The 24,464-nt window shown below is 44.9% G+C and overlaps 1 protein-coding gene across 1 annotated transcript; it reads left to right on the top strand.

Annotated features, from left to right (window-relative positions):
- LOC146209439 (lipase member M-like) lies at positions 1-24,067 on the top strand. The gene is made up of 7 exons (XM_084580357.1): positions 1-24; positions 6,532-6,550; positions 6,631-6,764; positions 8,800-9,013; positions 13,847-13,961; positions 15,474-15,624; positions 23,966-24,067. Exons 1-7 carry the CDS (start codon positions 1-3, stop codon positions 24,065-24,067), a joined length of 759 nt encoding a protein of 252 aa, XP_084436483.1.
- Positions 24,068-24,464: the final 397 nt, after the last annotated feature.

Raw genomic sequence — 24,464 nt, 5'->3', positions numbered from 1 at the left:
ATGGTCAAGAACGAGAAGGAGCAGGTGAGTGGGGTCTCCCCTCCTCCTTCCAATACTACCTCTCCACCTACATAAATTTGGAAGATATTGAATTAAGAAAACAGATAGCAGCCCTAAAAGCTCAAATAGAGCTGCTAACCAGCAAACTAGAAACTTCCCTAGCTAAATCTCAGCCTCTTGAGGTAACAGCGCGGAACGTGGACGGGAGCACAAGATTAGAGGACGACACAACGAGCGCTGTTGTGTCTTCCTAACCAACATGCATAACCAACATGCCCAAGCTGCTATTCGAACTAACTACAAATCTCAGCCGCCTCAGCAAGAGGAGGCGATGGAAAGCGACGCAGAGCCTAGCATGGGAAACAAACTAGAAGCTATGATGAGGAAGATACAGGAATCCATTCCCTCCATAGTATCACGACAGATAGCGAAAGCGATGACGATTCGCAAGTATGCTAACACAAGGAGACCCACGAATCCCATAACTCACAAGATGCGTAGGGTGATCAGTGAGGGTGAGAAGCTTCAGCAGTTTTCCCTCCAGCATAACAATTTCCAGGCACAACATGGCGGGACGAACTAAGGAGAGTCCTATACTTTTAACACAGTGGAATAGTCGAGGCTTTAAATCAAAGACTAAGAGAGCGGACCTAGGATGCACCTTTCCACGTACGAGCATACTCCGGGAGTGGTGGCCGTACAGGAGCCAGGCGGGAACGCGAGCCTCACAAACTACAAAGCCTCACAAACTACAAAACGTTCCAACTCGATCCCCTAACATGCATCTTCGTGCACAAAAGTGTCACAGCAAATTTGATAGATCTGGAATTACAAGTCAGCTTTTCATACGTGATGGTGAGTATCCTGTCCATAAAAAAGGATGATCCGCCGCTCCACATCCTGAACGTGTACTGCCCACCTAGAGCAAAAAATGTAACCTTCTCTACACTCCTGAGTAGGGGTATCAGGGAACCGGGACGAGATCCGTTACTAGTGTTAGGAGATTTCAATGCACAGAGCCTCTCATGGGGCTACAACCGAGAGGACATACGAGGACGGAAGCTAGCGGAAGCAGGGTCCACATTAGGCCTAACCCTACACACCGACCCGGCGTACCCCACACGAACTGGGAACTCTGCACAGAGGGACACTTGTCCGGACTTAACTTTTCGAAACACGCGAGCCGAGTGGGTGTGGACGGATACGGAGGAAACATTCGGTAGCGACCACTGTCTGATCAACGTGACGATCCGCACTAAACCCCTTACCAGACCGACAAGGCAGACTAGGATGCCGGACTGGGCAAAATTCAGAAAAGAATATAATGTTAGTTCTATCCAGGAGCAGGGAGACCATGCCTGGACCAAACAGCTGCTGACCAGTCTCCGTTCGACGGAAACGCGGGTAAAGCTCTCTGAGGCGGTGACGGATGTGGACACGCACCTCCTCCACCTCTGGGAAGCCAGGCGCAGCATGGTTAAAAGATGGCGCAAGCAGAAGCATAACCGGAAGCTAAAACCCCGGATCGCGGCGATAACAAAAGAGGCGGCAGAATACTCGGCGCAACTCGCGGACGCTAACTGGGTAGAGAGGTGCAACACGGCATTTAGGCAGATGCCTGGCAAAAACACAAGGCGTCTCTTCCAAGCTCTCATAGATCCAAACTAGACGCCCACCGAGTCGCAGAAACACCTGCAGAGAGCGATACACGCATTTCAAGGAAATACGGCCTAGCTAGCGGTGACGCTCCGAGACCAGTACTTGACCACAACCCAAGACCCATGGGGAGAAGTGAGCACAACCCAAGTCCCAAGGGGAGAAGCTTACAGGTACAGTGAAGACTAAAATGTTGAGCTAGATTAACCTTTCAAACTATACGAGCTCAAGGCAGCCCTAGCGAGAATAAAACGCGGGACCGCGCCAGGAAGGAATGGGACCACGGTAAAACTCCTAACAAACCTACCAGAGCACGCGTACCAATCCCTTCTAGAACACTTCAATTCGATCTGGACGGGCGAAGTTCCTCTTCCCACCGAATGGAAGACGGCACTCATAACTTTCATTCCTGAGGCAGGCAAAGCCATAGATACGGACAATCTCAGGCCCCTGTCTCTCACGTCGTGCGTGGGCAAATTGATGGAAACAATGGTCAGAGACAGACTTTCCGAGTATCTTGAAAATAATAAGCGAGTCTTCGCCGACTCGATGTATGGCTTCAAGCCAAATAAATCGGCTCAGGACGTCCTGCTACAGCTTAGCAAAGACATATTAAATCTGATAGAACATCCGAACGGGGATAAGATAGTGCTGGCCCTAGATCTGAAGGGAGCCTTCGATAATGTGACGCCCGAGGCCATCCTGACACACCTTTCGGAGACGGGGTGTGGAAAGAACGCGTTCGAGTATATATAAAACGCTTCCTCTCAGACAGACAGGCCTACGTGAGGATCCAAAACGCAGACCATGGTCCCTTTCTATTAGGCACGAGAGGTACACCACAGGGAGCGGTGCTATCCCCGCTGCTTTTCAACATGGCAATGAAGAATCTCCCGGTCCACTTGGAGAAAGTCTCGGGTGTGCAGTACGCGCTGTACGCGGACAACATCTCCATATGGGCCACGCGGGGCTCTCTCGGAGAAATGGAGGCCAGCTTGCAGGAGGCAGCCACCGCTGTGAATGAGTACGCGAAAACATGCGGTCTTCAGTGCTCACCACAAAAATACGAATTCTTCCCTCCAAAAAATGCACAGACAAGATAAAATTGCGGCTTGCATCAGAACCAATACCTGAGAGAGAGGAAATTAGAGTACTGGGCCTTTTCATTCACCAGCGTAAGCTAGCGACGACCACGCTCGACAAGCTAAAAAAGGTGGGAGACCAGGTGGGCCGAATGGTCCGCAGAGTCTCAAACACGAAAGGGGGACTGAGAAGCAAAGATGCTCTACGACTGGCCAATGCCTTTGTAACGAGCAGAATCCTGTACTCGACCCCCTATCTCCACCTCAAGAAACACGACGAGAGCACCATCGAGGTGATCACGCGCAAAATAACGAAGAAGGTCCTCGACCTCCCTATACCCACGTCGAACCTGAGACTCCAAGGTCTGGGTATGACGAACTTGTTCGAGGAGCTGCGAGAAGTCCACCTCACGAGCCAATACACGCGACTATCGCAGACACCGTCGGGGCGTCGCCTATTAACCCGTCTACACATACAACACACGACTGTAACCGAGGAAAGAGTAAGTCTTCCCCAGGAGCGGCGATACGCCCTGCACGTAAAACCACTCCCCACTAATATGTCCAAGGACGACCACGAGGGTAGGCGCATGGCCAGGGCACAGGCTTTAGCTCATCACTACGAAGGGAAACCCGGAGTGTACTATGTGGACGCGTCCGGCCCGCACCAAGGCGGGTGGTACATGGCGGCAGTGATCCACGAGTCCAAAACGGTAAACGGGCTCACATTTAAAGCCCGAAGCGTAACACAGGCAGAGGAGGTTGCCATCGCGTTAGCAGCAACACACTATGATTCCAAAACAATCATAACGGACTCGCGAGGGGCGGGTAGGAACTTTCAGCAGGGTTGGGTCCTGTACCTGGCCTATCGGCTACTACAAAACAGCTCGGACGTGGCCTACCGACTACTGCAAAGCAGCTCGTACGTGGAAAGTCTATCCCTCCGCTTGATAGTCTGGGCTCCGGCCCATTCTGGGCTTGGAGGAAACGAGGCAGCAGATGCCGCCGCCCGCGCGCTTTCTAACCGGGCAACCTCGTCTCCTTCCTCCTCAAGAATTCACACCAGCCTACACTTTCAGAGAAATTACACAGCTGTACCAAAACAGACACAATATTTACCCCCACCTGTGTAAAGGGTTAACAAGAGCGGAGGAACGCGTGTTTCTGCGCCTCCTTACGAATACCATGATGTGCCCGGCGTCACTTAAACACTTTGACAGTGCCTTCTCCGGGGAGTGCCCGCACTGCGGGGAAATGTCCTCAGACCTTTTCCACATGGTGTGGGAGTGCCCCTCCAACCCTGCCTTTGCACCAAACCAAAACACCACCCGGGAGAAGAGGGAGGCAACCCTACTCGCCTGCTCCGACCTGAAGGCTCAAAAGGCCTTGGTCAAACTGGCAATGGCGGCAGCGGAAGCCACTGGGGTCCCGTACTAGGGACTCCACCTAGTGTTTGTGAGGGGAAGGGCACTAAGCCTGACCCCAGAGAAATCTTCATGTAACTCTATATTTTATTAAACACTTTCACCACCACCTCTAAAACTGCCTTTGTTCCCCCCCCCCGGCTAATACGAATTTTCTGTTATGCCTTTCGGCTTTTGGAACGCTCCTTTGAAATTTGGGAGGTGATGAACACACTTTTGCGTGGACTGAAATGGAAGACCTGCCTGTGCTATCTCGACGACATCGTCTTCTCTCCTCACATCGACATTCATCTCTACCGCCAGAAGCACGTCTTGAATTGCCTTTCCAATTCCGGCTTGAAGTTCAACTTGAAAAAATGTTTTTCTGCCCGTCAACTGACCACTTCAGGGCACGTTTTCTCAAAGGAAGTAGTTTCTCCACACCAAGGCAAACTTCTTGCTACCAGTGCCTTTCCCCCACCGAGATCCACCAAAGAACTGCGAAGCTTCCTAGGCCTGTGCTCTTACTTACGTCGGTTTATTCGAAACTTTGCCTCCGTTGCCTCACAGCTTCCTGGACGGACGGACGGACGGACGGACGGACGGACGGACGGACGGACGGACGGACGGACGGACGGACGGATGGATGGATGAACGGATGGATGGATGAATGGATGGATGGATGGATGGATGGATGGATGGATGGATGGATGGATGGATGGATGGATGGATGGATGGATGGATGGATGGATGGATGGATGGATGGATGGATGGATGGATGGATGGATGGTCAGACGGACGGACGGACGGACGGATGGATGGATGGATGGATGGATGGATGGATGGATGGATGGATGGATGGATGGATGGATGGATGGATGGATGGATGGATGGACGGACGGACGGACGGACGGACGGACGGACGGACGGACGGATGGATGGATAAATGATAAATAGATTAATGAATAATGAATAGATTCTGTCAGGCAGTTCCGACATTTCGATCAGGTCAACGTCATGCGGCGACGCCTTCAATGGGTTGCGCCACATCCCCTCAACACCGCTCGTCTTGCATTACTTCGACCTGGCGGCTCCTACTGCAGTACACAAAGACTGCAGTGTTGTCGGTCTCGGCGCTTCGTCTATGCAAGCCGAACGCTCACAAAGGCAGGGTAAAATTACTCAGTCACTGCAAACGAGTGTTTGGGAATAGTTTGGGTGCTACCCAGAATTCGTACTTACCTCTATGGCCGCCCTTTTGAAGTTGTGACCGCAGAAGCAGAACACCGCAGCCCGGAAAGCACCAACGCTGAAGAAATGAAATTGAATCCAAAGGCAATAAAAATGCTTTTGCGGACACTCATCGCCGGTGCCTCGTCGTTTCTTACTGAAAAAGCAGACTAGCTATTCAATACTTCACTTATGCATACAAAGGCTAACACACATTGTAGAACTTAACGTCGTAAGATTATAGTAAGTGCCATTGCACCTGTACTTAAAACGTTTTAAAGTAAAGCACAATACTTTGGAAAAGCTTCCAAAATGTGTAGTGCACATGGTGTTTATTGAATTGCCTATAAGCTTTTGTATTTAACAATGACAGTTACCCATATCCGGTCTGTGCAGGTAGGTTTTACAGCAAAGCAGACATCATGTACAGGATCGTGGTTTTTGGGGCTTGTTGGTATATGATTCCAATACACTATAGCGCAGCAAAAGACGAGGACACAAGAGACGAGAGACGAACACCACGACCGCTAACTTCCAACAAATTTTATTCTCCTGAAGCATCATATTTATACTCCAGAAAAACAGGAATCACATGTGCCAACAGTATCAATTCCTTAGAAAGACGAGCTCTTTATCTGAGAGGAGAATGGAAGGTGGGCTTACACACGCGCAACCTGAACTATTTATCTTTTCGGCTTCAATGATTACGTTAGCTCAACAGTAGTTTTTATTGTCTTTAGGCGGATTCTTATATGCTCGATCATGCACTGAACTCGGTGACGTCGGAAAAAAATGGATCTGAAAAATCAGTTTGACGTCACATTCGCATTCACATGGTCTTTTACAGATAGTCGATTACTGTCACCTTAATCCACGTAATCTGTCCCCGATCTACCTCTCACCACAATGATCTACTTCTGCATCTCATGCCACTGATTCAAGTACCCTGAATCACTTTTACTTAGTTTTCTCAGCTTGTAATAACCACGAAAACGTATTTAGAAAAACCTTTGTAAATTACACCGCCAGTCCGAATTGCGCTCGTACGTGAGAGTGAGTGGAAGTTTGGACACAGAATGGCGCAAGCGGTTAAGAGCGATACATCAGTGAAATATCTGCTGGAAGTACAATGGCTGCACTCTTGCACATGTGCACTGCAGGTGCTGGAGATCGCTAGAGGTAAGCAAAAAGAAAAAACGTGCAATCATGAAGCATCAGATGACACGCGGCGACTGAAAACGTTTATTCGTTGTGAGCAGGCCGAAAGCTTCACGCAATCATGGTGGCCGATGTGTGCGGTTTGACCCCGATATTTGTCGTGCTTGTGTCGCTGATTTTGCTCCTAACTGTGCGTACCGAGGATGAACTGGTCTTGCAAGCCCGCATGACACCCGTAAGCAAATTATGACTAGATGTTATGATGAGCATAGGGTTATGATATAAGCGTCTAGCCTTTATTGCTATAGTGAATAAAAAAGACTGGACAGATGAATGCACGCTCAAGACATGCACTGATAGGACAGAAAGTCAGCAAAAAGACAGAACAGTGCTTAGTGAGACGTTTAGGCCGCACTACAAGAAGCAATGCTCTATTTGAACAGTAGCTTTCTAATGCACATTTTTCAAAAACCATGGTCACTTTGTTGAACGGAAAATATTATTCCTGTAAATCAATGTCACGTATTTGTGATGCGTTCCATAACTGATCATTTAAATGTCTTTATGCAGGAAAAAAAGATTGAAAGTCTGAAATATTTCAAGTCTCTATACATTATGTTTCCGTCTTTTCTGATAGCAACAAGGTTTGGCAGCTTTCTGCTGCTCCTATATTAATGCCGTACCTTCTTCACATATAGGTAAGCTCGCACACAGCAGCGCCAGTGCATTTTTTTTTTGCCGTGAACTTTGCCTTTCACCTCCATTGGCATGTTGCTGAGGATAATAGAGCAGCGCCCAAAACATAATGCCCCTCATTTTTCCCCTTAAGCACTGTCCATTAAAATAGATCAAATTCAACATGAATGCAATGCATTATCTACCACACCTTTGTAGTACTTCCGAAATTATGTGAAATTATGTGACATGAATTTAAGTGGCACGTGACTGCTTCGCCGCATATTTTTCCTGTTATGAAGCTTTGTCATCAAGGGGCGAATGAAGCTCTCGTTCTGCTAAGTTTTGGATCCGCCAAATGCAAAGGTGAAAGTCAGACAGTACAATGTCGGGAATGTTTCGAGATTAAGCACTACAGCTCAGTCTGTACTTCCTAAGCATATTTATTTTTGGTTTTGTTTTCATTGACGGCGTTCTCGCGCATGCTGGCTCCGTGAGCTAGTATGAAAAAATTATATACCCCCTTGTTTCTTTGAGTCTCAAAACGATAGCCATCCAAAATTTACATTCATACGAATTGTAAGCCAGCAGATAACTGGCTGTAACTCTCAGGAATTTTATAGCTAAGAAGTGGCAGTATTAAAAAAATTGCAGTGTGCTTACGAGTGTAAATGGTGAAAGCCACTTTACGGGACTGTTTTTACCAACTGAATCGTCAATATCATCCTTACCAGTATCACTAACATCGTTATCATTACTATTACCATAATCAACTAAATGCACCCTGATTCTTATCGTTACTGTCAATGTTACATTATCCCTAACTGTAGCGTCATTGTCATCGTTACTATCCCGATTATCATTACCGCTAACTGCATTGTCAGTCTCATCGCTACTATCATGATTATAATTATAACTAGGTGCATCGTCATTGTCATCGCTACTTTTATCCTCAGGCTAGACAATGAGAATTCTCACGAGCCCAGCGTGGAGTAGTGGTTTGCGTGCTCGGCTGAGGATCTGAGGGATTTTGTTTAGACTCTGGGTAGAGACAGGTTTCTTCCTTCAAGTGCTAGCTCGCGTTGACATTTCCTGTGGGTACTTTCGCTGCCCATGAGCTAAGAAAGGCTTTGCCTTTAAGTAGCTCGGGAGCATGAATTGTCACCTCTTGCGAGCATAAATTTCCGGCATCTAAACATCAAGTCGTATACCACGAGGATGCTTTTCGTGATACCACGCTTGTTAATTATTTTAACTCGTAAGTGACACAGATGTGCTCTTATTTTTGCCCTTGAACAGGCAGGGGGTCGGACTTATTTTTGTCTTTCCACCGCAAATAGCCACTTATTGTGGTGCTAATGTGCATGATTTGCTTGAGATCATTAGTCGGAGACAGTCCTTACCCGCTAGTCCTCATAATAATTCAAGCTCCCACCAAGGTTGTTGGAAATAACAGAGTTTAGGGAGACAAGCATTTCTTTGCAGAGTAAAAACCTAGCAATCATATTAGTCATTGAGCTAAAGAGGGTCTGTAATCATTAACAGAAATAGGCAACTTTCTCCATCAGCTTTTTTCTGCGTCACTGTCTGCGCAGTGTCAGTTGATAAGGCACTTTGGATACCCGTGCGACATCAGCTATGCCAACACGGAAGACGGGTATGTGCTGGAAGTTGACAGAATTCGTCACGGGCGTTACTCCCGCGACACCTGTGAACGAGGTAGGCTGTGCCGCTACCCAGTGCTGCTTCTTCCGGCTCTTATGGCGTCCTCGGACATGTGGTTCTTGAATTACCCATCGCAGAGTGCAGGTAAGCAACTCCGTGAAGGATCCTGAGCTGTAGCGTCTAGTAAGATGCTAACTACGTACTATTATTTGAACTACAGTTGATGTGCAGGGTATCATGTCACGTGTAGGAATGCGATAAACATTTTCAACTTCTAAACTAAACTGCTCAGATTTCCCTTGAGGTGGCTCTTAACTAATATTTTCGCGATCTGAAGCCGCTTAATATACTGCTTCAGTGTACTCCCCTCATACAGGATATACGTGGCCTTTTAATGACCTGTCTTGTATGAGACGCAACATTGCGTATTATACAAGAGAGTTGCCCTGCCCTTGAAGCATAGCAAAATGCAATTACGCAACACAATGCATTTTGAACTCTCCTTTATTGAGTTGCTCTTTAGCAGCATTTGTTTTCTCTCGTGTGTTGCGATTTTTTGTACACCAAGAAATTATTTTATGTACTTTTCTGAATTCAATGAAAGCTCGGAACAGCCGTGGTGGGTAACATGCAAGATCATCAGTGATCGACACAATACGTGATCATTCCAACCGGTATGACTAAGAAGAATGGGCGACTAAATTCGCCGTCAGCTAGAATGGAGGACACACGAGAGAAAAGAATTGGGTTACAACCCGAATAGAAGCTTACGAAGACGTGAGCATTGTCACAAAGCAAAAGAAGGGTTACCAGTACTCAAAACATTAATATAATTAAAATAAGCAGTGAACTGTTGCAACAAAATAGCCAATCCAAAGAAAATAAAGGAAATGTCTGCTACACATGTTCTAAACAATTAGCGAGCCATTTAAATTGGCACAGCAGTGAGGCCCGCTATTTAACTGTGCAAGAAATTAACCATTTCAAACTACTGTAAGTAGATATAGTGATTTTAACGAGCATCTATTGTGCGCGGCAGTCCATGAAGTGGGTAGATTTAGAAGTTTTATTGAAAGCTATTTTTAAACATGTTATCTGAAGCCATCTGAGACGGATTGTCAACAACTTTTTTGTGAAAATTTGGAGTAGGATATGTGTTGATCAGTGGTATCGAATAATCTTTAGAAGAGTTGAGGTGCGGCTAGTTTGTTGCTTATGTTCAATAAAAACTCAAATGAGGAGAATAAACATAGGAGGGTACACAGAGCGCAGGCGAGACACACGCAATATTTCCTTCCTGCCTCTCGTACTCGGAAAAGGTAAACCTGATCTGATATCTTTGTATGCTCTCTAGCTAGCGCACGAAATTTCTTTCTTTGGGGATCTCACATATATATGAGAAGAAAATTACCATTGTTGCAACCAACGTTTCCGAGTTCGACTTGCGAAAGCACGGTTCAATTTGGTTTAGCTCTTGGTCTAATTTGTTTTTGTTTTCTTTGGTCTAAGTTCTGATTTGGTTACGTTTTGGGATATACACACATTAAGCTACGTGTTCACGTTTACGGCGTCGCCTCTCCTTTTCCAACAGCCGTACACGATGCAATTCGGCCGAAACAGTAGAAGGACACGGCTCACTTTCCAATCTGGTGTAGTTTGATGCGACGTCCCAATCGCGCGGGGCGCTTATGCAGGCAACCATCGTTGGCAGCAAGATGCCAGTCGCATCCTGTTTTGGGTTCAGTGAATGTCATTGTCACGAGAGCGAGCCAATCCTGTCGCCCTGCCAGTTCGATGATGAGCCGTGTCCCATTGCATGATTTAGAGGACGTTTTCAGCGTCCATCAACACGCCTATTACAGAGGCTGGATTCGCAGCCCCCTCACTATCTTCGTTTGTGCAGCCTCCTTTGGGTCAGCGATGGTAAGTTGGCGCTTGACTACGAGCTAGGGAGCCGCTGCTGCTTGGTTTGGCAAGGTCACACTCAGTATTAGGCCACGCAAATCCTGAAGTCCGGGTTAGATCTCGTAAAATAGTGCATTCGCATTTTAAAAAATCTGACTTACAATAAGCGCATGATTTTTGTTGACTATTGCATTGCTTGCACCAATTCTGAGCCAATTTTGTGTTTCTTATCAATCCTAAGCAAAATGTATGAACAAACTGCTAGTAAAACCTTGGAAGCTTTTTCTTATCCAAAAGGCGGGCAGAACTGTGTGAGTGACACGGCTGTCGCATGTACAATGTCGAGATAATGTTCATATCGCGTCTAGTGTGAATTATACGGAAAATCCATGTTCTTTGTTACACAGTATTAGATATATAAAAACTTTAAATGTAAGAATGTAACGGCCCAAAGAACTGTTCTGATGTACCCTGCAAATTAGGTAAAGGTGAACTGAAGCTGACCGGTATTTTATTTGGCTGAGCTTTCTGCTGGCTTGAAGGCATTCGAGATTAAAATTCAGTTTTAAATTTCTGACAAGGTGTTCTTAAAATCTAGAAACCACATGTCAATTTGACTAGAAATATTATGTGTCACAGCGTCTTCATTTAGAGCCGAGACTACCTTCGCAGTAATGCATATCTCTGCCCGAATAACATTTTCACCGACGGACAACTATTGCGATGGAAATAAAGAAACCACCCGCCAGGCACTATAGTGCAAATCCAGTTTTTAGTAACGCCGTGAAAAAGTACGTTATTCAGAAACTACAGGTATCGGTTTTTGCGCATCATCTGTAAGGTAAATAAGACACTCGATGGCCGCTATATAGTTTCTGACTGTATGCTTTAGTCATGCGTTGACTGCTTTGTATTCTGTGCCATACATGACGGCAACTCATTGTATTCACGTTGAGATGTATGCACAGTGATCCAGCCGTCGTAGGTAATGAGTGTATCCCAACTAGCTTTTTATATGAGAGAATAACAGGGTTAAGCCTTCATATATATTGCGCCTTCTTTTTCGCATTTTCCAACCCGACCATTCCAACTCACTTCTCACTTGTTACCGGTCTTCCATACAACGTCTCTACTTTTGCCCTGCACGCCAAAGTTGCCTCGACACTTATGGTTATTTTAAATATCCTTTTTCCTCGTTCCCATTCGACGTCCATATTCCCCATACCACGTTTTGCAAACATGTGCTCTGTAGCTAACTTCGGCCCAGGTGGCTATAGCGACACTGCAGGTGTAGAACACCTTCGACGTCTAACACTAAGCCTCAACAAGACTCCATCTCTCGTTGACTCTTACCTCCACCAGTAACTGGGTTCGGTTTTCCTTGACTTATAATGCTGCCCCGGAAGCGCAAATTGCAACTATTGAATACACTGCACATGTGAGACAAATCGAAGAGACGAATAGCCCGTGTAATGGCTTGCCTGTGCTTTTTCACAAATAAGACGGCAAGTCTTGGAGGCTCACAAAGTTTGGACGACATCTGAAGTACTACATGCGAAGTGATCCATTTTTATGGTGGGCACCTGTATACGATACCGGCAGTCTTGTAAGGAACATTCTGGACGCTGGTGAGAACAGCTGATATTTTGCATTGCCGCTAGACGGCAGGAAGTGGCAGTGAAATGCTTTGTTGAAACCTCCTTTCCTTCCGTGTAACCCTACTGCCCTCAGGAGCTACCAGACTGTCAAGATTGGAAAACAGTGCGATTGTTTTGACACCGAAACTATGAGTAGCTTCCGTTTAAACAGTCTTACAGAGAGATAAAGGAGTATAATGTACGGAAGTTCATCAGGGCTTCCAGAAATGGACCTGAATATAGCAGAATTTAAAAACATAGCCAGAACACGTGTTTATATCTGAATTCGTGCGGCCATGCTTAGTTATGTTTGGTAAATTGGATGCCGACATTACGTAATTACCTATGATTGTATGATTACGCACTATATTGTGAATATAAAGGTGTATCATTAAATTACCTGACTGGGCAGACCAATCGTGCCTATTTTTCAAACTCGAATATAGTTATTGTAGTCTATGGAGAAGGAAAGCAAGGTCAGCTTATTGCTTAAGAGATAGGAATTAGTTAGCAATGCTGTCAACCACGTCTGTATTCAAGAAAACCCTTTAATAGCTAACCACACCAACCCTCTCTTTGAAAACTTTTTCGTCTCAACATTCCATCATTAATCACGAAGTGCAACACCATGCGACTTCTGCAGGCACAAAGCCAACCTGCGAGTAGCAATAAAGTCTCTATTACGCAGCTAGGTCTGCGGATAGGGATAACCGGTGTGCACGGGCATTATTGTTAAAAGGCTGATCGTAATTTTCATTTATCAGGTAGTTCAAGGAATGACAGTTGAACAGCATGTTCCTATCACGTACAACAAAGGGTGAAAATTGCGGGCTGAGACTTCGTTCAAAATATGTGAGATGTACTGGTGTGGACGTAAGTAGACGAAGTAGGCTTTTCCTGTCTAATTAAAATCACGCCTTCTAAACTGGAGGTAACAAAAAAAAAATCAATATTTGTCCAAGCGAAAGGGCACTGCAGTTTACAACCGGTTCGCAAATGCTACGACTTCTAGTTTCAATTATGCAACGTGTGAAAAATGCTACAAGGAAAAAGCGTGCTCCGTTTACTTTAGGCCGCACCGGAACGTGCGACACGCTAAAAGAGAAGGAGAGTTCAAGCGCGGGGACGATGGAGAAAATGCTTCTAGTTACATGCGCGACTCATCACATGCGCAATCCAAACAGTTTGTTTTGTTTTTTTTTTTAAATGGGCTACCGCTACTTTGTCCTCTGAAGCCTTTGTTTACTGTTTTGTTTCTGTTTTTTCCGCGCTCATATGCAAAGTTTTTACTGCAGTCGGCCTCCTACATTCTTAATGAGCCATAAAGTGCTTCTTAGATATTTTATATTTTCATTAGAAACCTTTTTCAGTTCTGCAACTGGCTTGCCCCACAATACTGACCGAAGAACCTGTAACTTTGTTTCTACCTACTCAGGTTTCCTCCTTGCTGATGACGGTTTTGACGTCTGGGCAATGAACGTGAGAGAGTCGGCGCAGTATTCGTATCACAGAACACTGTCCAAAGAAGATGGGAAATACTGGAAATGGAGGTAAGTGGTCCACCCGTTTCCCATAGAAACCCAATTGCGTAGCATGCTCCAAGTTTTTGTTGGAATACGTTTATGCCTTAGTGAGTATAAAAGTGTTCTTTAGTGTTCTTTTATACCTCGGTGCAGTATGTCATTTTCAGGCCCTTTGCATGCTAATGCCAGGCCAAGATCTCTGCATCAATAACTTCCTTGTGGGGCCTCTCTGGAAATTATTACAGTTCTTAAATATTAGCGGCGCTTATAGATAGTGTAAATATTCACGATAAAAGGTACAGGCACTATCGCATGTATATGGTTTTCTTTTTTGAAGGGGACATCACTTCGTTTCTTTGGTCCCAAATGAGCGCACAGTATGGCCCAAATGTTGCCTAGTAGTAATATGAATATTTTGTTTAAGAACACAAATAAAGTGCATAAATAATACTTTGATTATCAGGGAGAATGTATAGGCTCATAATATGCGTTTGCAATATTTTTTATGCTGTCAGAAAGTTGAAGAAATAGTACACTGACGAATGCGGTACGCTAGCACCGTGACTACTGTTTTTTTGTTTTAGCCTTAGTTATTTTTTTGATTAAAGCCCATTGCCATAACCCGAAAATACTTCGATCTAGACAGTTGATGTTTATTAGACGCGCATTCTGATTCTTTGTTTTACCCTATTTAAAGAGATGGTGAATCATCTACATCCATCAAAAACACTCAGCAACACGGAAACAATCTTTAAAAGTGCTGTTATATTGCTCGAGGTTGTCAATAAAATTATTCATGGTACTCAGTTAAACTGGTGTCGTTTTACTCAAGTAGATCCTTTTCCTTCCCGAGATTTCAATAATGATGCTACACTGAAAGCGAACTGATAACCAGTTCCATCCCAATCTTATTAAAAAGCAAAATAACTGAATGATCATGTCAATGTATGACTACATGACTACATATGGTCATGTCTCGTCTCTCAGAGAGAAGAGATGTGTTTATTGCAGAAAGTTGCGGATTGGAAATAGAAAAATTTACCCCGGCGCAATTAAGACTAGTGGCGTCTAAATTGAAACGTGCTCCCGGGTGAGCACTTTCTGTAGCATCTGTCCTCAGATGGATACTGAAATCAGAATAGTGATGCCGAAAATTGTGTTGCATGGTTTTGGCGCTGCAAAGTATAAAAAACCATTGTTTACAATTAAATTAGTCTTAATCATTAGAATGGGGTAACTGTAATAGTACAAGGTGAATATCAAGCGGCAACTCGTTTCACAGTTTTAGTGAAAGCTGAATTTACGATGCAGCTCGATCCAAGTGGTATTTTAAATCTTCGGAATCAGCCTTCAGCTCAAATACTTACTTTTAATTTGCCTGCACGTATGCACACCTGGTTCTGTTCATTGTTAAAAGCGAATACGAATCCGCAACCCGCCAGCCAGTTCGCTATGGCTTATGGCCAGCCTGACAACACTTTTGTAATGCTTTCGCTAACACAGTCAGTAAAGCTACTGACTGCATGGCTTCGCATGCAGCTTCGACGAGATTGGACGTTACGATCTGGCTGCTGGCATCGACCACGTGCTGAACGCCACCGGCGCCACCAAGCTGACGCTCTTTGCCCTATCTCAGGGAGTAACCATTTCACTGGTGCTGCTTTCAATGCAGCCTGAGTACAACGAAAAAGTGAGTTCCGACCGTGCAGTTATTCACGCTATACGAAAACGAGCACATGCTTACTGCTACAACTACTTAACCATAAACGTGTAGTGGACAATTTGCAGACCATAAAAATTAAGCGAACGATTAGAGAAAAGTTGCATTTATTATACTACTATTTGTCATATACCGCTTATTATCATGTAGTTTCTTCCAATATATAAATTGGAATATAAACCTTTAGTTATTTTTGTACTCTTCTCAGGCATTTTATTGCTATAGTTTTAAGAAACCAGTTGTTTAGAATATCTTCCACGGGTTTTACGTGCGAAAAATTGCGCGCATGGTTCTAAAAGTTGTTATATGGCACGTGAGATGGTTGTGCCCTGACTGGTCACTATGTTGTCTGTTGTCAGAAGATGAAATGGTTTTCACAAGTCGGTAGGCGCCAACTTTAGTAGTAATGTTCGTAGGCGCTGCCTATCGGGGCTTCCCTTCATCTTTGCACTGAATGGCACGGAAAGGTTAGATCAGAATACAGTTTTTGAGGACCCGATGAGACTGTTTTAGACACAGTGTTCTCAGGTCACGCTGTCTTGTTCAAACTCCTTGGGGGATTTTTACCTAATACATTGATTACCTAATTATCGACGTTGCGTGGTCTTCTGAATAGGAAGGGGTCCATTACGAATGCTTGTTAGTGGGTATATAGGGTGTTAATGATTAAGTCGGTAATAAAGGCACGTACGCGTGAGGGGAGGAGGGCAATTAACCCTCGAAGACGGATCTTAGGTGTGCCCCCAGTTTTTATTCTAGATTTCATTGTGAGGACGGTGGCAACGACACTACATAGTACCTCAACGCACGCATTTTATACGAGGAGTTCATTGGTTTACCCCGGAGGCTTTTCAATCTCAATTGGAAGTTATCCAAAGGGCTCCTAAGGGCGGGAGCTGAAGATTCCTAAATATGAAGCTTCGACATGCTGTTGGGCCAAATTCCTCCCATTTAAATGCATACCAATCCGGCTCTCAATTTCAAAAATTTGCGCAAGTGCAGTTTTCAGGCAGCTTGGCCATTACCCTTATGATTCGAGGAAATAAAATATACGCCAGTGTTTGTCGCCAAGTTCGCGTTATCCCAGTTGCAATAATGCTTACATTTTACTTTTCAAACTACATTAGAGATTGCGAGCAATAGAGTAGAGAAAAATAATTATATTACAGGTGCCCTACACAACAAACAGTTTTGAAACAATTGAAAATTTAAAAGCAAGCACGCGTATCTCTTTAAATCAAAATGCATTTAATGTATTATGTGAAAGTGTGGTTGTAAGGCCATAAAAGTTGTTTGGATCACTGTGCGTTTTCTTGTGGGAAAGCTTTGCTGTATTGCAGCTGTTTGGATGCGATTGGAACGATGTCAGTGAATAATTACTGCCGTTACTAGAAATTTGTTCCACCTTGGGGGATTGTCCTGAACATTGGACCAACACAGTTCTCCGTGGAAGCTATTGATCAATTTGTTCTATCCTAACGTCTCATCTTCTGGCAGTCCTGACCAGCTCAGCTGCTACAGCGAAAGCCTTGAACGGGCAGAGGTCTAGTCCCGTGCTTGAAGTCCGCATCAGGATGAATGTTTCCTTAACTTTGATGTTCCTGAAAAAGTTTTATGGGCTTTCCTTGCGGCCGTATGGCTGCCCTCGGTTGGACGCCATTAAGCAATTACTTCCTTATTACAACTTAGAAAGTGCGCGCCGTTTCTGTTTACAATTTTATTACCATTTGTTAAATACACTTGTAAGTTTGATTTTGTCCACTTCTATGTGATGAATTCATTTAGCCTTTTACACTGCGGTGAAGACGTGCTGATTATGGAAATGGTTCTATTTAAAGGGATAATGCTAAAGGTTTCATTGCCCAGACACTCGGTCTCCAGCGTTGTGATCGAAAAGCACGGATATGGCACTGGCAGGTTGTAGACGCCAGCTGGTGTGACAGAACACATGTTCTTCGACGCTTTGTGCTCCTTAACGAGACCAAATGATATCAAAATGTCGCAAGGGACTCCCAACCCGCGTTGCTCATTTGAGGTGGGAACGTTGAACAAGAATCGCCCTTGCAATGCTCTTGGATGCCGAGTGAGGCACGCTAAACGTAAGTTAGGCAGATAGGTTTAGATTGCTTGGTTAAAGCAGGGCTGTATATGTGGTCTGCTAGCCTACTCTATCGCGTCATACTCTTAAAAGCGGAGCTTAATTGTCCCCCGTTACACCACAACTAGTGTCGGCGTTGGCTTCCTGAACGACAAACCAAAATCATGGCATTGGCAGGCGGTAGCTGGTAGTTGACATGTTCGCGAATTGAGTGTATGTAGGGTTGCATGATGTACCATTTGGCGTGAGCTGCCAACACGGGCCTCTCCATTGGCATGGGAGGGCAATATCAGCAGCCTGCGAGGACTCCTGTTTTCACATTGCCCCTATAAGTCGCGCAGACTAGTTTATACGGCCTGATTATAGCGGGGCTTTAAATGCGGGCTGTTAGCATACGCTATCGCTTCATGCCCTTCAAGGCGGAACTTGAGTGTTCCAAGCAACTTCGGTCCGCTGATGTCTTCATTTTCGCGATCGAAAAATCCCATAACAGAAAAAAAAAACTCCTTAGCGCCGTACACTTTCAAGTGACTGATGGAGCCGGGGTGGTGCAGCGGTTAAGGCGCTCAGCATCTGTGCCCAAGGATACGGGATCGAATCCCGGGCGCTGCGGCCGCTTTTCGATGGAGGCGAAATCAAGGCGTTCGTGTGCTGTTGGATGTTAATACACGTAAAAGAAGCACAGGTGGTCGAAACTTCGGTAACGCTCACCTGAGCCATTTTTCACAGCCTTAGTCGCTTTGGGACTTGAAACCTCACAAACCAAAAAACCAAACCAAATGAAAATGAATGATGCGATGTCGAGAGGTGGCAGAAAACCATTTCGGAGAAAGCTGCCTCACAGTAAAACACTACGGTCTTCTTATGCAGGCGTGCACAAAGAGTTGGCATGTAGGTACACTGGCGGTGGCGCGGCACCATGTTTGTACAAATCACGAACATTACACATGCGTTGAGCATTCAGGTGGTTTGCTCAGCTAGTTTACCGTATATTGCACGCATTCTGCATGTAACCTGGAGTTATTTAGGATCAAAATGCCGTCCACTATGAAACAGTCAGTATTGTTATTTGAGCGCCTAGCCGTTTATTATGATTTTGCCTGGACTTGATAGGGCAGCGGCGAATAATTGCTTTGTGATAAGCTAGTCTGCAGTTTGCATGTTAGAGGTGGTAGCTGAGAACATATATACTAGTGGATCTAAAGAGCTTTGAAAGCTATTTTTCAAAACTAGACATAGAATAGCCTTCGATTCCATATGAAAACCTTTTACTAAAACTAGAAAACGCGCACGAGCAAACGGTATCCCATTGGCTATCACTCATTTCAGCAGAGCAAAATATTTAATCAGGCTTGATTAGCACCGAACATAATAAAAGTCGAAAATGACGTCCTTCCTCTTCTCCCTCAACTAACCGAACACCGGCATGCAAGACAAAATGAAGACAAGTCACGGCGGTGCCCGTCCGCACACCGATCAACCTGCGTCTCCTGAGAGCATGCCGTGAGTGGGCGCACCTAGCAAGCCTTTATGACTTTGTACTGAAGGGAACACACGGGAAGCTGTCGCCGTAGTCGGTACCAAACGGGCGCTAGGAGTATTATTTTAATTATTTGTAATTGATATCCTCCACGTAAATCTTTTAAATGCGACTAAAAATCCTCACAAGGACATCCTTCGTGGATGTCATGCTTTAGATTATTGGAAGTGCCGTTTCAAGGCCCTTCGAAAAAAGCTATAGCTATTGAATTAGCTTGTAATGTTTTAGTTTATTCCAGCTCTTCAATAAAGCTTTTCAACTACAGCCCGACAATTTTACCAAGAATAGGTTGCTAATTTTTATATATGCACACTGTAGTTTGCTCAGAATCTACCGGATGCAGTCGTCAAATGGTTCAATGAAGCATAATTATTATTATTCAGTTAATTTGACTTGGATAAAAAGAAGTTTACCACGTCCTTTTTCCTCGTTAGTCTTATGATACCAGCAACGCAGAATTCTGCTTTTGAGTCTTCAAAAAGACATTCACTCAAGCGTTTATTTTAGTTGGGCTTCTACAGAAGGAATGAGGCGAACCCGGGAAACTTTTTTTTTTGCTTACAACAATGCAGGTTCTGAAATAAACGTTCACAAGCCTCCAAAAATGTATATTTTAATAAATGCACTTTAAACTTACAAAACCTGCCATCCCTTCCTCGCAAAGTCACAACGAGAAAGGATGACAAAACCTGGCGGGAGGGATACTTAAGTTCCGCCTTTGAGCGTATGAAGCAACAAACTGACGGCTGCCGTCCGCAGCATCATCTGCGCATTCTAACTCGCGGACGTATAGACCAACACCATGTTTACAAACAAAGGGGGCGCTCGCGGCGTCGCAACCGACTGGGGGTGAAAAATAGGGTTAGCGCTCATATAAATACATGGAACTGAAATATTTCTAAGCAGTTTTTTTAATTTCACAAGACACCTATGATGTACTTATTCGGTGCAGAGTAACTGTGAACATCATAAAACAGATCGTGAAAGTATGAAATCTCAGGACTGAGGCGAAGTATTTTTAAAACACCGGGAAACGTATGGGGGTGCGAGTTGGCAGGGCGACTCATAAAAACACAAGTAAACGCAACTTCAGTTCAGTTCAGTCGTTTAGTCGTGTCCGACTCATTGTGACCCTATGGGCCATATCACGCCACGCTTTCCGGTCTCTCACTATTTCCCTAACATCACATAACTTCATCTGCTGCGCCTCGAGCATGCCATCTAACCATCGCGTTCGCTGCCTACCCCTTCTCCGGTGACCCTCAACCTTTCCCAACATCAAATATTTCTCCAACGACTCCTCTCTTCTCATCAGATGACCAAAGTAGCTGAGCTTTAACTTCAGAATTTGACCCTCCAATGAGCAGTCAGGGTTTATGGTCGACAATATGGACTGATTTGATCTTCTGGCAGTCCAAGGAACTCTCAAGAGTCTCCGCCAGCACCACAATTTAAACGCGTCAATTCTTCGGCGGTCAGCCTTCTTCACAGTTCAACTCTCGCATCCATACATGACAACTGGAAAGACTATAACACAAGTTATACAGATCTCGCTTGGCAGTCTAATGTCTCTGTTCTTTACTAGGCGGTCAAGGCTAGTCATGGCACTCTTTCCCAGAAGCAGGCGTCTCCTAATTTCATGGCTGCAGTCGCCTTCCGGGGTAATCTTGGAGCCCAAGAAGAGAAAATCTGTCACAGCTTGCACTTCTTGTCCCTTGATGCTCCAGGACTTGATAGGGCAAGACGCCATGATCTTTGTCTTTTTAATTTTCAGTTTAAGCCCAAACTTCTCACTCTCTTCTTGTACGCGCATCAGAAGTCTCTTGAGTTCCACTTAACTTTCTGCCATTAAAGTGGTATCATCTGCATATCTAAGGTTGTTGATACGTTTACCGGCAATCTTCACTCCAGCTGAAAACTCGTCCAGACAGGCCTTCCTTATGATTCACTCAGCACATAGATTAAATAGGCAGGGCGACAGTATGCAGCCTTGCCTCACTCCTTTCTCAATCGGAAACCAATCAGTATGACCATGCCCAGTTCTAACTATGGCCTCTTGCTTTTCGTACAGGTTCCTGAGGAGGCAGATAAGGTGAATTGGAACTCCCATCTCTTGGAGAGCTTGCCACAATCCGCTGTGATCTACGCAGTCAAACGCTTTCGCATAATCAATAAAGCAGAAGTAGATGGATTTCTGGAACTCTCTTGCTCTTTCCATGATCCAGCGAAGGTTGGCAATCTGGTTTCTAGTTTATCTGCCCTTGCGAAACCCAGCTTGCACGTACGGAAGATCCCGATCCACATAGTGCTGCAGCCTACCTTGGAAAATTTTCAACATCACCTTTCTAGCATGTGAAATAAGCGCGATCGTGCGGTAGTTGGAACTATATTTGGCACTGTCTTTCTTTGGAATGGGGATGTAAACTGACCTCCTCCAATCCTGTGGCCACTGCAGGGTTGTCCAAATTTGCGGACATAATGCATACAGAACGTTAACAGAGTCATGGTTGAGGTTTTGAAGCAACTCAGCCGGAATTCCATCAATTCCGCTGGCTTTGTTCTTAGCAAGGGTGGAAATGCCCATTCAACTTCACTCTTCAACTCTTCAACGCAACTTACCGCAACGTTTTTCTCGTTTCGCAGAGCACCAGATTTGATGGCCGGTCATCAAACATTGGTCAGTGCTTTGAAGAAGTATGCTGCGTCATTGCGGAGGCCCTCTATTTTTAAAACTCCCCGAATAATCTATGTTATGGATCCAGACACCTCCAAATTGCTCATGTAGCGAATCACGTAGTTTTTTTACAGTCTGATATGCTGCCGCATGGAGTAAATTAGCTTGATAATTCTGTCCCTCAAGTGATACATCCTAGACAGAATTACATTTAAAAGGCAGTTATCCAATTCCGTACGACAATACGAACCGAACGAGAGCTGCGCATTGCAGCAGATGACAGCGCTGCTGGCGATATCCACCGCGGCCGCCTCCAGCTTTGGAGCGTCTGCTAGCGACAGCGCCGGTGGTGCATTGCCGTCTGCAACTGTGTGCGGTCAGTTTATTGTGCTGTGAACGGTCCCGCAAGTCGTCAGACTTGCAGTACTTGCAAGAGAATGTAGTGTGCCATGCAACATGATGTCGGGGCGTGATACAAGACGTTCACCAAAAAATGAGAAGGGTTCAACACTGCTGAACCGAGGAAAATGTTGCGGTAAGTGGTGTTTAAATGTGTTTCTATGGATCACCCTCACAACTCGCACCCGCATACGTTTCGAGGTATTTTAAAAACCTTTCGCCTCGTTAATGAGATTTCATACTTGCGTGATATGTTCTAGGATGTTCATGGTTGCTCCGTAAAGAAGAGCGTGATCATATGTGCCCCGTGAAATTACAAAATCGTTTTCAAATTTTTCGGGTCCATGTATTCCTGTGGGCGCTAAGCCTAGTTTTCACCCTCAACCGGCCCAGCCTGGCGACAGAAGCGCCACCGCATCGCGCTTACGTCCCAGATCGGTGTTGTTCTATACTTAACTGCTCGTCTAAGTACTAATTCCTTTGTTTCTTATCATCTACATATGACACAAATACTATTCAGCATACAATCATATGCTGCGATATTATATGAGGGACAAGATGACAAGATGCCATAAACCTCACTTAAGCAAACCATGCGAGAGTGCCTTCGTGGTCTAGAGGTAGCAGGTCTGAGTCGGAAAGCAAGTATTATAGAGGGTTCTAATTCCCTGCACTTGGAAGCCTGTGTTGGCAGCTGCCGCCAAATCCGTCATGCCAGGTGGTCGCATGGCGCCGCGGAACCCTACGACCAGTTAGAGACCAGCAATGGCAGCTACGAGCTATCACCTCCAAGATCTATGCCCTCGCTTTTTCACTCGCAAAGCCGAAGCTCAAAACGGCGATGTTTATATTCTCACAAAACGTAGCATTCAACACTATTGCGTTAACTGCATATTTCGTGGTACAAATGGGGCAGTATCGAAATATTTTCCGAAGCGTTTACTAATTCTATAAGAGAAATTATCAAAATATACGAAAAAACTTTATTCCCAAAACAAATATCTTCCCTTTCCTAGATGGTTCTATCACAGATATGGTGAGTGGGAGGAGGAATTGCTTTCAAAGTAGAGGAACTAGCCTCAATAAGGCTAAGAGGGGAAGCGCCAATGTTTAGGCTAAGCTATCAAAGGGGGACATTTTTTTTTTTTTTGCTCACACGTGGACAAATAATGCGATTCGTTAGACTGCCGACCATTATTTCCTTGCCGCCCAATGGTCCATGTTCGCCCTCCGCTATCCGCTCAAAACACGTTTGATCCAGTGTTATATTCGTCTGTGGTTGGTAGATAAATATGATTATTCTGAAACCTGAGAAATTCATAAAGCCCAGTTGGCCATTTTCAATAATAATCGCCAGAGTATATTGTTCAGGAGCCTAGACGCTGGTGACATAGGAATGCATTAAATTTAGGCGCTACGAAAAACCTGGCTTCCTACCGAACAAAACATGTTTGTATGAGAGGCGTTTCTAGCTTAGCTGCTATCGTTTTCTATTTCTGTTCTATTAGCCTAATACAGCACTGCTTCCAGGGTTGTTTTTTTCGAAAGTAAAAAATTTAATGTAATGCAATGCACCAAGTTCTTCTCATTTGTCCCTCAGGTCGAGCTGGTCGTGGGATACGCTCCAGTGGGGAACATTACCCACCTAGGACACCCGATACCACTGGTACTAGAAATGCTCCGGCAGATTGCAGTAAGTTGATAATTTTTACATGCAAAAGGATTCTCTAATGACTCATTTATCCAGTTTCTAGAAGTTGTCAGTCAATTACCCAATCAGTTCGCGTTTGCTCACGAGTGTCGGCATTAGACTAAGAGGAATAACTTCAGGGTCATGGCTGCGTATACTTTTGCGTCTTCCTCCATAACATAACGGTTATTACTCATTAGCACCATATTCAACTAATGAGACGCATTGAAAGCCCAATATTTCGGTGGAAACGGTGCAGCACTGGTAAATTTCCTTAAGGTAAAAAAAGCTGTTAAGCCTTGCCTTTCTTTAGCGCCAGTAATAATACAGGGATAAACGAACGGTGTGAATGGAGGCAGATATTACAGGAGCGCAGGAAAGCGTAACTAGAGTGTGAAGTCCCGTAGCA

The sequence above is a fragment of the Amblyomma maculatum genome, chromosome 1 (genome assembly GCF_055883805.1).
Source record: "Amblyomma maculatum isolate TAMU_Amacu chromosome 1, ASM5588380v1, whole genome shotgun sequence".
Lineage (NCBI taxonomy): Eukaryota > Metazoa > Arthropoda > Arachnida > Ixodida > Ixodidae > Amblyomma > Amblyomma maculatum.
Note: the sequence above shows the minus strand (reverse complement) of the source record. Positions and strands in the feature narration are given on the sequence as shown.